The sequence below is a fragment of the Apodemus sylvaticus genome, chromosome 5 (genome assembly GCF_947179515.1).
Source record: "Apodemus sylvaticus chromosome 5, mApoSyl1.1, whole genome shotgun sequence".
Taxonomy (NCBI): Eukaryota; Metazoa; Chordata; class Mammalia; order Rodentia; family Muridae; genus Apodemus; species Apodemus sylvaticus.
The window spans coordinates 7,678,128-7,694,899 of NC_067476.1; the positions used below are offsets into that span (position 1 = coordinate 7,678,128).

At 52.1% G+C, this 16,772-nt stretch overlaps 1 protein-coding gene across 3 annotated transcripts; it reads right to left on the reverse strand.

The window, feature by feature from the left end:
• Positions 1-3,482: 3,482 nt before the first annotated feature.
• Positions 3,483-15,942, reverse strand: Gfi1b (growth factor independent 1B transcriptional repressor). Of its 3 annotated transcripts, XM_052181977.1 has the most exons (8): positions 15,768-15,942; positions 15,173-15,325; positions 9,624-9,744; positions 9,105-9,242; positions 7,863-8,134; positions 6,690-6,827; positions 5,440-5,704; positions 3,483-4,209 (listed from the first exon to the last, which is right to left on the reverse strand). In XM_052181977.1, the coding sequence occupies exons 3-8, from the start codon at positions 9,721-9,723 to the stop codon at positions 4,031-4,033; spliced, it is 1,092 nt and encodes a 363-aa protein (XP_052037937.1). In that variant the 5' UTR covers positions 9,724-9,744; positions 15,173-15,325; positions 15,768-15,942; the 3' UTR covers positions 3,483-4,030. The 3 variants fall into 3 exon arrangements, with proteins under 3 accessions (XP_052037937.1, XP_052037936.1, XP_052037938.1); XM_052181976.1 differs by lacking the exon at positions 15,173-15,325; XM_052181978.1 differs by lacking the exon at positions 15,173-15,325 and having other exon boundaries at positions 5,440-5,605; positions 15,768-15,940.
• Between the last annotated feature and the right edge of the window lie 830 nt (positions 15,943-16,772).

The window sequence follows — 16,772 nt, forward strand, 5'->3', positions numbered from 1 at the left end:
TAAGCAGACTTAAGGACAGGAAGGAAGAGCGCGCTTCCTCAGAGGGAACACCACGCATGTGACGGGGAAGACCTGCTGTTCTTTTGGAGTGATCAGGGCTAGAGGGCCTGGCAGAACCTGGTTCTCCCATGTCCTGTCCCGTCTCTGCCTCCTGCCTCTCTGTCCTGGGACGCTTTCCACTCCCACAGTGGTGCCTGCTCACCTCAGCCACCCTCCAAGGCACAGCTCTCTGTTGCCTGTCTTCCCCGTCTTCAGGCTCACAGACAAGGCTGCATTTGAACCCAGAGGGCCGAGATTCTGCCTCATCCTCAGATCTTCCCCTCTGGAACTCCACCCAGTCACCTGAGAGGACATATGGGGTGTGTAGGGCATGGACAGGGCAGAACAAAGATTCTCAAATCTGGGGACTGAGGTCACCCATGAAAGTGGGGTCACCAAAAGCAGCCGGAGCTAGGGCTCAACCGGATGATGGGATGGGCCACACCCGGGTTTTAGGGACCCTTCGGGGCTGCTCTAATCTTGAAGGTAGCTGGACTCCTACTTCTCTGCTCTCAAATGTTCCACAGCTGGCCTTGCCCCCCACCCACACCTGCCCACCTCCTCTTCTTGGGCAGCACGTTCTAGGTGGGGGTAGAGAGGGGCAGTATGGGGCTAACTCAGCCACTCACAGTCCTCAGCTGGCCTAGGGAACATTTCCATCCTTATCAGTGATTTACATGGGAGCCACAGGCCAGGCTTCACCCATATTCAAAAGGAGCCCAGGGCCCAGTACTGGGGACGCAGTGTCAAGCAGCTAGCCAAGGAGATATTTTATATGGCAGTCCACTTCCTACTGTGGCCAATTTGTTTCAATATTAAAATACTGGTTTTTAAAATATTTCTTTTATTGTGTGTGTGTGTGTGTGTGTGTGTGTGTGTGTACACAGGAGTACCGGTGCCCCTGGAAGCCATAGGCTGGATTTTCCTGAAGCTGGAATTATAAGCAGTTGTGAGCTACCTGATGTAGGTGCTGGGAGTCAAACTTGGGTTTTCTGCAAGAGTAGCATCTCTTAAGCATTGAGGCATTTCTCTAGCCTGAGAGTGTGTGCTTGGCTATTCTCCAGTGAGTAGCTGACTGACTCTGTATGGGGCTCACCAGAGCCTCCATACCTCCCCTGCCCTCCACCGAGGAGTCAGGGCTGCAGCCTTCTCCCACCTCCCACCACACTCTGCAACTCCTGAGTCCGCAGCTGGAGGATTAACGCTTTGAAAGCTGGATTCCGACAGGGCTTCTAAGGTGCATGACCTTGAGTGAGGGCCACCCTGTCTGGGTCTGTAACAGATGGAAGGGGACAGGTGATTTCCACAGGGCTGGGTGGTGTCTCTCAGCTCTTACAGTGATACAGGTGGTGGGAAATTCTGGCCAGGTAGGAAGCGGGGAGGCACCAGCAGAAGTAGAGAGAAAGGGTCTTTAACTTCCGTCAACTTCCAGTAGATGGGCGGGGCCCACCTCACCCACCGGCTCCACCTTCCTCTACTTGAAGTGTCAAGATACAGAGACTGTAGCTAGCTAGTGTCCCCACAGACTCTAGCTGTGTCCCCACAGGCCAGGCTGTAAGGTATCTCCAGGCTCCCTTGGCCCCTGGGCTGCTGCCTGTATGAAACCCATGCTACAGAACCCCACTTATCTCTGGGCTCGGAGCCGCTCACAGCCGAGCCTGGGTCCTGGTACCTGTGCCCTACCACCTTGGTCTGTGATTCCAAATGGAAAGCCAGCCTACTCCCTGCTCCGAGGCTGCGGTGGTCCTTTCCCCTTCTGTGTTAGGGGCACCTGAGGGAAAAACCAACTGACTGCCCCCGACCTCACCCACCCTCCACCTCAGCCAACCTGGAGGAACTCGGCCACCTGCTTTCCCTGCTCTGCTCTGCCCCCCCTGCCCCGCTGCAGAAGTGGCTGAAACACTTATATTGTCTTGGTTTTGTTTAGCAAACGAAACACATGCAAATCAGATGTGTGTGTGTGTGTATGTGTGTGTATGTGTACATGTGTGTGCGCACACTCAGAATACCCCCTACCTTCACACTTTATCTCCTTACCTGAGAGGTGCAGGATCCCCTCTCCCCCCTTCCCCCCCCCCCCACAACTCTCACACTAAGTGTGGCTTTGGGCCAGATCCTTGTCTTCTCTGGGCAGGAAGAGCTGTTACATTTGTTGCCAAGGGCCAAACATCCCAGGAAAGTCAGTTCAAGAGGCCATGGTTGGGTTGGGTTGAGTTGATGGGTCAGTAGGTAAAGAGCTTGACTTGCAAGTACCAGGACCCAAACTTGATCCTCTGTATGTACACAAATACACACTCACACACGGACACACACAACTCACACACACACACACTCATACACAGACACACAATTCAGGCACATTCACACAAGTACACACACATACACACATGCACACAGACATAGATATGCACACATACACAAACACACACACAGCGACACATAAACACCACACAGTGTTAAATTGTGTTTTGGAGAGAAGCCATTTAAAGACAATGTAAGCCAGGCGGTGGTGGTGCACACCTGTAATCCCAGCACTCTGGGAGGCAGAGGCAGGCAGATTTCTGAGTTTGAGGCCAGCCTGGTCTACAGAGTGAGTTCCAGGACAGCCAGGGCTATACAGAGAAACCCTGTCTTGAAAAAAAAACAAATCCAAAACAAAACAAAACCAAATAAAGACAATGTAATTCTTCGGGGTTTGGTATTAGGAATTGACCCAAGGCATGAATTCCAGGCATGCACTGTACCATTGCTATAGCCAAGTCCCCATGGAATTTTTCTGAACGCTTTCTCATCTCCAGGAAGATGGGCTCTGTGAACCTCAATTGTACCATCTGTAAAATGGGACAATGTCACGTGCCTTGTAGAGAGTTGTATGGACTGGAGAAAATGTGTGTAACCAAGGCCAAAACTGTCTACAGAGGACTGTGAGCAGCTCCTGGATCATGGGCAAGGGATGCAAATAGCTTAGTGTAGAAGAGAGAACCTCTGACTGGGATGACCAAGGGAGGCTTCATGGAGGAGGTGGCATTGGCATGGCCTTGTTGGTGGGGCAGGAATGCTGAGGGCTGGGTAGTGCTTGCCATGCGCACTGCTCTCCATGGGTAATCTCACGGAATCCCGCCAACATCCCGACCAGGACCGGACTGTTGGGATTACGATGTAGCTCAGCTGAACTCCAGAGCATCAGAGCCCCATGGGAGTCACATGGCCAGCCAGGCTTCACTCCCGCACTCCTGCCAACTCACACGGCAGCACTAAGGAGGTCTCTGGCGATTCCCTGCAGCTACGCCGGAGACTGACAACTGCCCGCAGCAGGACTAGGCCCGTCCTCCTGGACACTTGCCAAGATGCCTCTCGGTTGGTCTGTTAGCTCCTTGTCAAGGCCCTCAAGTCCTCAGGCAGTCCCGGGGACCTGGTAGGCACTTTACAAATGGGGTCACATGTAAACAAACTCATCTTTATTTACATTTACGTCGACTGACAGGAACAGGTTTCCGATACACCGATGGCTGGTGTTACAGCCGTGGGTGCACTGTGGAGCCTGACTCCCAGTGGGCAGATGGATGTGGTCAGGAGTGGGGGGACAGCCAGTACGTCTGGCCGAAGCAGAGGGGTGCCAGACCACTAGGGCAGGGGCAACTCTGACTGTGGCAGCCAGAAAAGAGAATCCCAAAAACTTCAGTCACCAGACCCAGAGAAGCAAGCGAGAGACTTCTCTGTGGATCCTGGCCCTTGCCTCTTTGGGTCATCCCAAGGGTCTGTAGCTTTCTGTGCTCTGGCAGCAGATGAGAGTACTTCAGCTCAGAAAGGCCCGAGCTGACTCCTGCACCTTGCTGCGGTCAGAAAAGGAACTTGGCTTGGTTGAGGTCACCCAGTCTCAAAAGAAGCAGAGAGGCTCACAGGCAGTGCTGCTTCTAGGACTGGAGATCAGGATTGGACTCGAGAGGCTGGCCTTCAGGTGAGACACACTGGGGCAGGCTAGCCCATAGTCTCACTTGAGGTTGTGTTGGCTCTCCCGGTGACGTCGCAGGTCCACCTTGCGCTGGAAGCCCTTGGTGCACAGCTCACAGCTGAAGGGCTTGAAGCCGGTGTGCTTGCGACTGTGCGTGATGAGGTTGGAGCTTTGGCTGAAGGCCTTCCCACACACCTGGCACTTGTGGGGCTTCTCGCCTGGGGAAGGGACAAACAGCAGGTGGGCTCAGGTGGCAGGGCCAGGCACCACCCTGCGCACGCTCAGTCCCTACTGTGGTTGTTTTATGGCCAACCTTAGAAAACAGTGGGAAATAGTCAAGTGTGGTGGCCACACCTTTGATCTGAGCCCTTGGGAGGCAAAGACAGATGGATCTCTGAGTTTGAGGCCAGCTTGGTTTATAGAATGAGTTCCAGGACTGCCAGGGCCACACAGGGAAGCCCTGTCCCCCAAAAACAAAAAGAAAAAACCAAATAAACCAAAACAGAACAAAACAAAACAACAAAAACAAAGAGAGGAAGGAAGGAAGAAAAAAGGAAGAAAAGAAAGAAAGAAAGAAAGAAAGAAAGAAAGAAAGAAAGAAAGAAAGAAAGAAAGAAAGAAAATGCATACTCTGTAACCACCACCACCACCCCATACCCTGAAAGCAGAGGCAGAGAAATTGTGAGTCTGAGGTTTAGGCCAGTCTCAGCTACCATCTGAGGTTTAGGCCAGCCTCAGCTACCTGAGAATTTGCCTCAATAAGCAAGCAATCAAACAAGCTAAACGCCTCTCTGATGGGCGACACTGTCCACTTGAGGGACAGGATCACCCAGGAGACACACTGCTGGGAATGTCTGTGGGGGATTTTCTGGATTGGGCTAACTGAAGGCCCACCTTAAATATGGCTGGCACCGTGCCATGGGCCAGGGTCCTGGGGAAAGCAAGCTACACACCAGCATTCTGCCCTCTCTTTCCTAAAGCTGCCTCGTGCTCCCACCACTGAGCCGTGCTGCTGTGACAGACTCCATCTCAAACTGTGAGGCACACAGTTTTTCTTAAGCCGCCTTTGTCAAGCATCTATGTCACAACAGTGTGTCAGGTAACTGGTAAGTGTTTCTCTGGATTTCTGGCTTTCTCAGCTGGTCCAAGCTGGCACAGGTCGGCCCTTCCTTGTTTCTCAACAGACAGCCATGGCTGCACAAGGACTGGCCCAAAGAAGCTCTGAGGCACAGTGGACAGAGTAAGAGGCAGCAGGTAGACAATCCACAAGCAGGCCTCCCGCCCTCAGGCCCCTGTTGGCTTGGCTATGCTGCCACTGTTTCTTTACATCGAGTGATTGTCCAGCCCTCCAGCCCCTCCTCCAGGGGGCCTCTAGGCAAATGACCAGGTGTCTAGGAGCCAGGCAGGGGGTCCTCTGGCCTTTCCTCAGGCCCCACATGGGCGCTCACCTGTGTGGATGTAGGTGTGTTTCTTCATGTCCGACTTCTGGTGGAAGCGCTTCCCACAGAACTGGCATGGGTAGGGCCGCGTGTCGGAGTGGATGAGCAGGTGGGTGGACAAGGTGGACGAGCGCTTGAAGGCTTTCCCACACATCCGGCACTCGAAGCTACGCTCCTGCCGGAGGAAACGAGGCCCTGGGGGGTCAGGTGCAGGTGGGGCCTCGAGGCCCGGGACAGCCAAGCTGGGCGCAGGACTGGACCCGGCTGGGATGCCCTGAGAAAGAGGACACTCCGTTGGGGTGACCTCGAGAACAGGGGTCCAGAGGAACAGGAAGAACCCCGCCGCTATTCCTGCTTCCTCAGCTGAGGCTTGGGGCCTGACTTGCTTCCTATGGGATCTCTCCTTGTGCCTTTCACAGTAGGTTCTCGAAATAAGCCTGAAGGTATGTTTGCCGACTGACTGATGAAGCAACTCATCGAAGTTTTTCAGGGATTTGCCAGTAACACAGAGTGAGTTCCACTTAGTGACATGCTGACTCTAGTTAGGATAGACTCATGAAGCCCATTTTGGCCTTGAACTTATTATGTAGGTAATGATAACCTTGAGCTTCTGATCCTCCTGCCTCTACCTCCTGAGTGCTGCTTTAGGCACTGCCATTCCTGGTACATCTGGTGTTAAGGCTCACACCAAGGGCTTCATGTTTGCTAGGTAAGCGCTCTACCTGCTGAGACCCCACTTCCACCAGCCCAGCCGCCATATGCTTTGGGGCGAGCCATTTCTGATGTCAGTTGGTTTCCCATCTGCACTGGGGCAGTTCTAGCCATGGCCTGACTGGTCTGTGGGAGGCTGGGAAGTAGAAGACAGAGCCAACTCCCAGACTGTTGCTGAGGGACGAAAGCTCCTAGGGTCCCACCTCCCCAGGTGTTAGTAACCCACTTCTATCCGGCCTGTGTGACCTCTCCCCTGTTCTGCTCTGGAAAGGACTGGGTCCCAGACAGACAGACGGGGTGGGTGGTGAGATATGCATTTAAATTGAACTCTAAAACTCTAAGACTTGAGGATGCTTGTGGGGCCACCCAGAGCATAGGATAGTTTCTCACAGACATACCCCGAAGTCCCCAGTTCCTACCAACTAGATGTGAAGCCATTTCAATCAATCAGAGACGCAGTATGTTAGGTGGCTCAGACCCAGGGAGGCAGGGAGAGTCTGCCCCTCCTCTACCCATCCGTGTCCTCTCCGGCCTAGTCAGTCGCTCACCTGGGAATGGACGTGAGTGTGCTGTTCCAAGCTCACAGCGTGGCCAAAGGTTTTTCCACAGACATCACAGGCAAAGGGCCGGGTTCCGCTGTGAGAACGGCGGACGTGCACTTCTAACCCGTGAGGGGTGGAGAACACCTGGGGCAGAGCAAAGAGACGGGCATGGCTACAGAGAAGAATGAGCGGGAGAAGGGCACCTCATGGGTGGTCCTGCTGTTCTGCTGCGTATCCCAGAGTCCTCTCACCTCTCTGTGGCAGTTTCCTGTCTATAAAATGGGGGCTGTGGGAGGGAGCCAGAAGGCCCCTCCATGCCCCTGTGGAGGACGAATAGCCCATTGGGTAAGACCTCAGGGCTAGGGGACTGGAGAGGTAGGTCAGGTGATAAACCGCTTGTGTATGGCACACGGGGCCCTAGCACTGCATAAAGGCAGACAAAACCATTTGTGGTGGTGCATACTTGCAATCTTAGCATTTAGGAATTGGAGGGAGAAGGATTAAGAGTTCAAAGTCACTTGGGAGGCAGAGACAGGCAGATTTCTGAGTTTGAGACTGGCCTGGTCTACAGAGTGAGTTCCAGGACAGCCAGGGCTACACAGAGAAACCCTGTCTTAAAAAAAAAAAAATATCAAGGTCATCCTTGGCTACAAAGAAAGTTCAGGTCCAGCCTGAACTACATGAGCCCTTGTCTCAAAAAAAAAAAAAAAAAAGAATGCCAAAGCTAGTTGGAACCACATAGATGCTGTTTCTGATATCTCCTTGTTGGGGTCTGGGCAGATGTTTTGACCTCTCTCTATCCCCCAACAGCGTATTCATGTCAAGCAAAGGCAAGACAGTTGGGGTTTGGTCTGAATCCAACATGGCCTCAAGATTCCCAGCTAAAAAAAAAAAAAAAAAAAAAAAAAAAAAAAAAAAAAAAAGCGGGCGGTGGCAGCACATGCCTGTAATCCCAGCACTCTGGGAGGCAGAAGCAGGCAGATTTCCAAGTTCGAGGCCAGCCTGATGTACAGAGAGAAACCCTGTCTCAAAAAAACCAAATCCAAAAAACCAAAATACCAACAACAACAACAACAACAACAAAAAGATTCCCAGTTTAGGGATCACCCAAAGCCATACTACAGGGCAGGTGTCCTGGAGAGAGGGGTGCTGAGCAGGGCCGGGATGCCCATTACTCACCTTGTTGCACTTGACACAGTGGTAAGTGTCCATGCCCGGAGAGTAGCGGAGGCTGAAGTCCAAGGAGGCCTCGGTACTGGGCACGAGGGGGCTGCCGTACAGCCTTACGGAGCGCTCCAGGAAGGCGGACTGCATGGTGGAGGGGGGCTGTTGGTAGCTGTGGCTGTAGGAGGAGGCCAGTGTATCCCAAGAGAAGCTGGGCTTGTAGAAAGGGGGTGACTCGGAGAGTGGCGATTCCCCATCCTGGGGCTGGGGTGTCCCAAGAGGCCCCTCTGTACAAAGACATATGTGGGTGATTTTAAGGATTTGCCTTCAACTCTCTGTGTGTATGATGTGTATGTTGTACCTGTGCGTGGTGTACCGTGTGTGTGTGTGTGTGTGTGTGTGCAGGTGCCCTCAGAGGCTAGAAGACAGTGCTGGACCCCCAGATAGAGCCGCAGGCAGCCTCAAGCTTGCCTCGTGGAGCTCAGGTCTTGGTAGATCAGTGAGTTGTATTCCTAACTGCCACTAGCAGATTCTTCTCTCTCTCTCTCTCTCTCTCTCTCTCTCTCTCTCTCTCTCTCTCTCTCCCTCTCTCTCCCTTCCTCCCCCTCCTTCCCTCCCTCCCTCTCTCCTTCCCTCCCTTCTTTCTGTCTCTCTCTTTCTTTCTAAATACAGTCTCTCTTTATAGCCTTGGCTGTCCTAGAACTCGCTATGTGGACCAGACTGGCCTTCAATTGACAGAGATCTGCCTGCCTCTGCCATCCAAGCGTTGGGATTAGAGGCATGAACCGGCACATCTGGTTCAGGTTGTTAATTTTGAAATAAGGTTCCCCAGGTGCTCTATCTTCCCTGGTGACCTCCTGTTGAGGGTTCAGTGTGCAGCCCACTGTGTGTTGTTGATGTGAGTCTTCAGTGTGCAGCCCCACTGTGTGTTGTTGATGTGAGTCTACACTGCAGTTTCAGCGCCCTCCCCCGAGGGACCGCCAGGCCACTGCCCTATGAACCTCACTGCCCTATGGGCCCCCTCAGCTGCTTCTCACACACACACACACACACACACACACACACACACACACACACACACGTACATACTCGTCTAGAGCAAGTGCCTGTCCAGAAGTGTCCAGCAGAAGCTGAGAGCCCGGATGGCGTCCAGTGACTGATGCTCCCCAACTTAATGACCCTAAGAAGTGCTGCGACACAGTCAACTGCTCTCCTCTCTGGCACCTGCAGGGGGCAGCGGAGACCCTGGCTGCGTACCTGGGGCTGCGGCCATCTTGGGAAGGCTCTGGTTCAGCAGCATTTCCCGCTCCTGTTTGACTGTGTTCCAGGCCACGTTCTGGCTTGGGAGCGGTGTACTGAGAACAGCGCTGACGCCCTGGGTGTGCTCTTTTGCCACTGTGAGGAGACAAGACCCAAGAGTCACCACCACCAGTTCTGGAATGCCTTCAGAGAGCAAGGGTACCATGTCTCCAGGGAGAGGGGACCCAGGGACAGCAGCCTGCTGCTGCTCACACCTCTGCCAGGGACAGTAGAGGTGGAGGAACCCAGAGCACACGACTTCAGACCTCAGCCGGAGCCATGTCCCTTCCTGGCTCCGAGTCCGATGCTCCCAGAACCCCAAAGGCTAGACAGAGACGAGTATTTCTTTCATTCATTCATTCATTCATTCATTCACTCATTCATTCAGCAACAGCTAAGAGATGCAGAAGAAATGCCACAGCGTCAAGACAGTGCCAAGTGGGCCTGGGGTGGGCCATAGCTTAAGCGCACACTCACCAGGAATTATGACAGGAGACCAGACCAGGTCATCGCCCTGTGCCCGGGGCTGGTGGTAGGTGTGAGCCTTCTTACTCTTCACTAGAAAGGACCGGGGCATTTTTCAGAGTGTGCTCCACACCTGCAGGGGAGGGAGGGGCAATGGGAGTGGCTAAGAGCGACAAGCACTATTCCTTTGGATCAAAGACGCTATCCCATGCTGGTTTGTATAATGTTCCCCAAAAGTTCACACCCACCTGGCGCCTATAACTATCACATCAAGTTAAGATGTGCCTGAAGATAGGCCTTACTCCCCAAATGATCAGTGCCCCTCCCTACAAGAAGAGGGAAAGCTGGGTGCAGGCAGGGAGAGTTGCCTTCTAGATTCAGGACACTAAGGGCTGCTTCCCGCTACCAAGCGCTCAGAGAGACCCATGAACTGATTTTCTCGGGATTTCCAGAAGGAACCAAACTTATTAAGACCTTAACTTTGACCGTCTGGTTGGATGGTGGATTAGTCACAGGCAGAATACACTCATGCTTAGAAGCTTCGGTCAGCCTGGGCCGAAGAGAAAGGAAGGCTGACTGGGGCCCCTGAAGCAGGCATGTGTGGACCCCAGTCAGCGGTTCTTGAGGTGCAGCTCCATTGGTGGAGTGCCACCCCCAGCCCTGCATAAGACCAGTTATGACGGTGCATTCTTATTCCTAGCTCTTGGGGAGTGGAGGCAGGGGAGCCACAGTTCAAGCCAACCTCAGCTTTATATGAGTTCAGGGCCAGCCTGAGTTAAAGGAAGCCCTGCCTCAAACAACAAATTAAAAAAGTCGTTCTTGAGTCCAGCTCGACACACTTAAGCGACTACACAATCTGAGCTTAGATTTTTAAGCTAATTGCCCACAGGTGTTACCATAATGCATGCTTTTAGTCCCAGCACTTGGGAGGCAGAGGCAGTAGGATCTCCCTGAGTTCAGGGCCAGTCTGGTCTATAGATCATGTTCCAGGCCAGCCAGGACAAACATAGTAAGACCCTGTTCCAACAAAGCAAAACAAAACAAATAATACTTCCCCAAAAGAAGCTCATGAGGGGAGACTCCCCCCCCCCAGCTTGCCCGTTGTTCAGTTGGGCAGACTCTTCATTTCTCTGGGCTAGTTTCCTCTACTTTGGGGTGTGCTATCCCCCAAATGAGCGCCCCAGGTTCTCATTGCTCATTTGGAGTGGGGTGGGTGTGGGTGAAGGCGTGGGGGAGTGGAGGGGGTGGGGCGGTGCTTAAAGGGACTTGAGGCTAGTGAGGCAAGTGGACACTCAATTGAAAGCCTGCCTTGCCCTGAAGGGGGAGCTGCTGCAGCAGAAAGGGCGGGGGGGGGGGGGTGTTCCCATCCATTGATAATGGAAAGAGGCCTGAGGAGGCCCATCTGGAGGTTTGGTTTTCCTGTGGATGGAGACAGGCGAATGCCACCAACCCCAGTGGCGGCAGCAGTGGGCATCATTGTTTAACTTCTTACTCAGGGACTGGGAGAGAGCAGGATGTCCAAATGAGTCCAAGGGTCTGCCTGACTCATAAGGCGGGAAGCATTGCTGACCTCCCTAGATGTCACCTACCGAGTCCTCTAGGACAGAATACGATTGCTCTCCCACTAATGGTTCCTATCCCTGCCCTAATCTGTGCAGTGCTCCCATGGTCCTGGGAAACAGCCCCCTTGGAGCCCTTTACCCTCCCCGTACTAGTACTCCAGACTATTCAGGCCAAAGCTCAGAAAGCATGGGAGGAGTTCCAGACCCACCCATGACCAGACACTCACTGAAGGCTGCATCTGTGATACGCCCAGCAAAGGCGGGAAAAAGGATTTGGCTGCCTCTGAACAACAGTAGAGGGTAGACGATAAGGCCTCAGTTCAGACCAGGGTGGGAGGCAAGATTAGGAAAAACAGCTTAGAGTTTAGCCTTGTAACAAGGGCGCTTGAGTCACCTTTGTCCCAGGGGGTGAACCAAAACTGGGCAGGAGAGGCCTTAAGTCTGCTTGCCCATGGTCCAGAGCTCTGCTGGAGAGTATCAATGATTGGGGCTGTTTGCAGGGTAGCCAGGTCCAGCACTCCTTGTTGTGAAGCCTATATTTAGATCAGCTAAGAGGGGGACCTGATTCGATGTCAGTCATTGCTGGGAGCAAGAAAGGACCTTGAGCATGTAAGGTGCATGGCAGACACCGAGGCTGAGCCATTACATGGCATCTCTGCCCAATGAGGAAAAGCTGATGGGGCCAGGGGGCGGCTAGGCTCACCCCAGCAGGCGCGCTCTTAAGGATGAACCAGAGAGCTGGCTCAAGACCTCCGTTCTCCAAACTCTAAAATGAAGGATGGGACTTAGCCTCTTGGGTCTCCACTGACAGATTCTTACTTCTCTAAACAAAGGATTTGGAAGGGCCTATGCTCATCCTGGTACACACAGCAGACACGACCTTATCTTCCTGGGCCAGCCTTCCTCTCCTGCCTCCTCCCTTCCTGGGTTCTCCCCCTCCCACCCCCCAGTCCCTGAATCTCCCCAACCCTTCACTTGAGGGACTCTAAATCCTGATCAGGGGGAGGGGCAGCGAATGCGTTCATCTAGGCCCAGGACCTCCAGACACAGCAGAAGGACAACAGATATGTCGGTGTGCCATGGGCTATACCAGGCCTTTCATGTCAGGTCCTCACTGAGACAGTCACTACATAGTACATCAAAGAAGAAAACAAGCCATGATGGCTGCCCTACTCCGTGCATTGTGTCTCAGGGGACAGGGAAGTAGGAAGTGTCCTCAGGTTGCAGGTGGGGATCTCAAGGCTTAGAGAGAATGCTAACTCTGAGGTTAGGACAGAGGCAAGCCCTGGGCTACCGTCCTGCTTGGATTTGACTCGTGACTCACCCTGTATCCCCACTACACCATCTGTGCTCCTCCCAGCAACCTCTGGCATAGACTATTGTATCAAAAGAATCAAGAGGCCCTGGGTTTCTTGCTTCTTCCCACTGGTGCCTTAGCTCTATCCTTTCCCTTCTAGGACATTCTTTTCCCAAGCCTATCAGGATAGCTGGTCCTTAGTCAGATCCCAAGCCTACAATAGTAGCCAATTATATCCACAGAATTTCCTTTTGGCCCTTGTTAGGTGGGTTAAGAAGAAAGAAAAAGAAAGAAAGGAAGGAAGGAAAGAAGGAAGGAAGGAAGGAAGGAAGGAAGGAAGGAAGGAAGAAAAAAAGAAAGAGGAATAATGAAGTTAATTAATAACCACTAGGTTTTGATTCACATGGACCATTCTGAGAAAGAGCTCAGGGCAGAGATTGTGAAAGACACTTGGATTTCTTCATAAAACAGAGAGAATGATGGTATCTGGCCTCCGGAAAGAGGCCCCCTGTCAGCATCCTTCATAAACCTTCTATCCCTTCTAAAGAGTCAATAGACCCTGAGTCAGAACTGCAGCTGCGGTCACTGGAGGGCTGTAGTGTCATCCTTCACCCTCAGGTTCTGAGCATAGTGGGTTCATCAGGATTTCCTGACCCCAGGCACCTTGTGCAGCCCACGGGAGATGAGGCTGACTCTGCGACCGCGTGCACCGCTAACCTGGGCTTGGTTTTCCTATCTTTCAGAGGAGACGGTTGGGTTAAGAGATTTCTAAACTTCCCCTTTACTCTAAAATCCCATGTACAATCTGTTGACCTTCAGCTAGGGACTACCTAGCCCATGTGCAGCCTGTTGACCTACCTTGCCTGAGACACTGGCCAGTTAGGTTCCCTTTTTAGGAGGGTTGGGCAAGACTGGGCTGATTCTCAGGGCCAGCCACAGGGGACCCTTTGGACTTCCTTAAGTGTAAAGACAAGGGAAGGAGGCAACAAACAAGTTACCGAGCCATGTCACAGAGTCACGGCCAGGAGCCTGGGTCACCTAGGGAACCTAAGTCGGTGACTGGCATGTGGCAGACCCAGGGTTCAATCCCCAGCACCACCAAATAAATACATAAATAAAGTGGGCAATGACCTTCAGAGTTCAGAGACCCTGACCGTCCACAGTCATAGCAACGCCATCCTCAAAAGCTGAGAGGTACAGATGTCCATCCAGGCTGGGTGGATAAGCAAGGTATACAGCCAGGCCAAAAGCACACAACGTGATCCAGACTTCTAACTGAAGGAAATTTCAGCATACGTAGCACGATGAACCCCAAGACCATAGGGAACAAGATAAGCTAGCTGCAGAAGGACAAATATCTAGTGGTGCAGAGCAGGCAAGCTCACAGAGACTGAAGTAGATTTGAGGTTAGCAGGGACTTGGGGCAAGAAGAACAGCTATTGGTGAATAGGTATGGGGTCTCGGTCTCACAAAAGGACACAGCCTTGGGGATCAATGGTGGCCATGGTTGAACAAGATGAATCTGATCAATAGCTAATGAACAGCTCATAAAATGGGCTCGGCATAAGGGCAAGCATCTCTCTTACATGCAAAACAAACAAAAAACAATAATACTTTTGTAGTTCGTTTGAGACACTGGCTGTTCTGGAACTCTCTATGTAGACCAGGCTGGCCTCAGACTCACAGAGATCCATCTGCCTCTGCCTCCCAAGTGCCAGGATTAAAGGCGTGCACCTTCATGCCTGGTTAACAATAGTAATCTTAAGTTAAAAACAGAAAGGAGAGATTAAAAAAATAAATAAAAGAAGAAAGGGACTGGCAATGTAGCTCAGGACACAGTGCCAGGAGGCAGAGGCAGAATGATCAGAAATTAAGGGTCTTTAAAAAAAAAAAAAACTACGTAGTGAGAAAGAAGAGAAGGAAGGAGTCAGGGACCAGAGTGTGCGTCTGTGGTAGACTCTGAAGCCCATGCCGGTGCCTAAGCACACCACACAATTCAAAGCAAAAGATAGTCAATTCTATGGACATGTTTTATCACAGTAGAAACAAAACCAAACAAACAAACCATTGTCTGCGCATGTCTACACCAAGACCAGAGCCCCCCCCCCTCCCCAAAAGGACAGTGCAAACACCTTCAGATGTAGGAGTCTTGTGCTATTTCTGCCTGGGAGCAGGTTCTGTGTCCCAGTGATGGGAGACGTCCAGCCATCTGCTCTTCAGAACCTCTAGTGGGGCCTGCACCCACCTTTTTTGAAGTGCCAGGAATGGTGATTACCACTGGGGTGATTCCATCAGACATAAATCATCTAGAACTGCCTGACTCCCCCAAAGAACTTTCTACAGGTTGACCCTTAAATCAAAACGTTACCCCTCTCCTGATGGAGGACTTTGCAGGACTTGGAAGAGCACAGGTGGATAGCTGTGACTCTTCCAACACAGCTACCCTGCCAGCACCCAAGCTGCCAGACCCCACAGCAGTCTTATAAAGATGCTGGCTCTCCCAGGACCCAGTCACAGACCACAGCATCTGTGCGCATCTCTGCAATGAGCCCTGTTCTCTAAGAGACCCAAAGATTCAAATTCACCTTTTCCTCTCGGTGAGAATAGCTACAGATGCTCAAACAGCCAAGAACCTTTGGCAGTGCCTCCCCTACACCATCCTGTGCTTCCCAGAGGCTGGTCCGCCCCACCTTGTCATTTACCTTCAGTAAATTCCTAAGGAGAGGGTGTCTGACTCCCCGGTGCTTCTAGGAACTCTTTTTGAGAAGATCATCAGAGCTACCAATTCCTTCTGAGTTCCTGGCACATGGCAGCTCCAGCTCAGGGAGACACCAATTTGGGCTCCTCTGGTGACCCTAGAAAATTGTGTGAAGTGTGTGTGTGTGTGTGTGTGTGTGTAGGGAGAGAGAGAGAGAGAGAGAGAGAGAGAGAGAGAGATACAGAGGGGAGAGAGAGAGAGATACAGAGGGAGAGAGAGAGGGAAAGAGGGGGAGAGAGGAAGAGAGAGAGAGAGAGAGAGAGAGAGAGAGAGAGAGAGAGAGAGAGAGAGAGAGAGAGAGAGAGAGAGAGGGAGAACTGACTGTGTATCTGGATGAAGCCTAGGTGCCTACAATGAAGTTTCACAAAATTCACAGGAAGAATTCCTGCTCTAGTGTGAGGCATCTCGCATGCACTTCCTTCTCTCCCCTGCTGATGAGCACTGCATCCAGAAGAGAGGTGATCACAGTATTCTTCCTCTCACCACCAAGGGAAGCAGACAGACTGCCTTCCCTGCCTTGGGCACCCTGGGGCACTCACCCACAGTCCGGGAGCTGTCCCTCTTCAGAGTTCTGCCCGAGTCCTGAGAGCCGTGATCCTCCACGCTGTCCCTGGGGACTGCTCTTGGCCCTGTCAACTTTATGAGTCTCTGCACAAACAGACACTTCTCCTTTTCGTTTCTGTGTTTTTCCCCCTCTTCTGTTCCCCTCCCTGATTTTCAATCTGATTATTTGTGTCAAAATCTGGCGGCTGCAGCGTCAGCCAATGACCAGGGCGCGGGAGCACAGCCACATTTGCTTATCAAAACTTCACAGAAGCTTCTAACCCACTGGAAATTTCTCCAGAAACTTTAAGTAGCATTTGGGTGAAAGGGAGTAGCTAACGTATTAAAATGTAAAAGTCTAGCATTTACTTACAGTCCCTGACTCTGGGGGCTGTGGGAAGGAGCTGGCCCTTGTTTTAGGTTTTATTTCTTTCCCTTTCTTCTTTCTCTCCCCCCTCTTCCCCTTTCCTCTTCTTTCCCCATCTGTCTTCCTTTTCTCCCCCGTTTCCTTCTTCTCCTCCTCCTCTCTCCTCTTTTTCTCCCTTCTTCCTTTTGCTTCTCCTACCCTGGATTCCAGCAGCACACACCTGCACTGAAGCATGAGAAGGAACCGGTGCTTTAACCCTGTGCCTTATAGCTCTTGGATGCCGGGGCCAGTACAGAGCACTCCTAACCAGCAAGATTCTGTCTCCCACTGAGCTCAATCTTAAAAAAAAAAAAAAAAAAAGAGAGAGAGAGAGAGAGAGTTTCCCCCAGATGACCACAGACCAACAGAGCCACAGAAAGGCAGAGCAGAACAGAAAAAAAGCAAGGTAGTGAATTTGGGGGCCTTGGACCCTGAGCCTGGTGAAGTCCAAGTACAGATTGAATACCCAAGTATCAGGGCCGGTGTGGGTGTGTGCTGCCACCTAGTGATAACAAAAGAGACAAAGAGGTCAATGGGGGCCCCTCTGGATACCCAGGCCAGCATGGGGCATTTTACCCCATTCCAACAGAGAAAG

Coding starts and splice junctions, on each gene's coding strand:
- Gfi1b (XM_052181976.1), bottom strand. CDS start 9,723: ATGCCCCGGTCCTTTCTAGTGAAGAGTAAGAAGGCTCACACCTACCAC. Junction 9,243..9,623: donor GTCTCCTGTCATAATTCCTG/GTGAGTGTGCGC, acceptor GTCTCCTCACAG/TGGCAAAAGAGCACACCCAG. Junction 8,135..9,104: donor CAAGATGGCCGCAGCCCCAG/GTACGCAGCCAG, acceptor GTCTTTGTACAG/AGGGGCCTCTTGGGACACCC.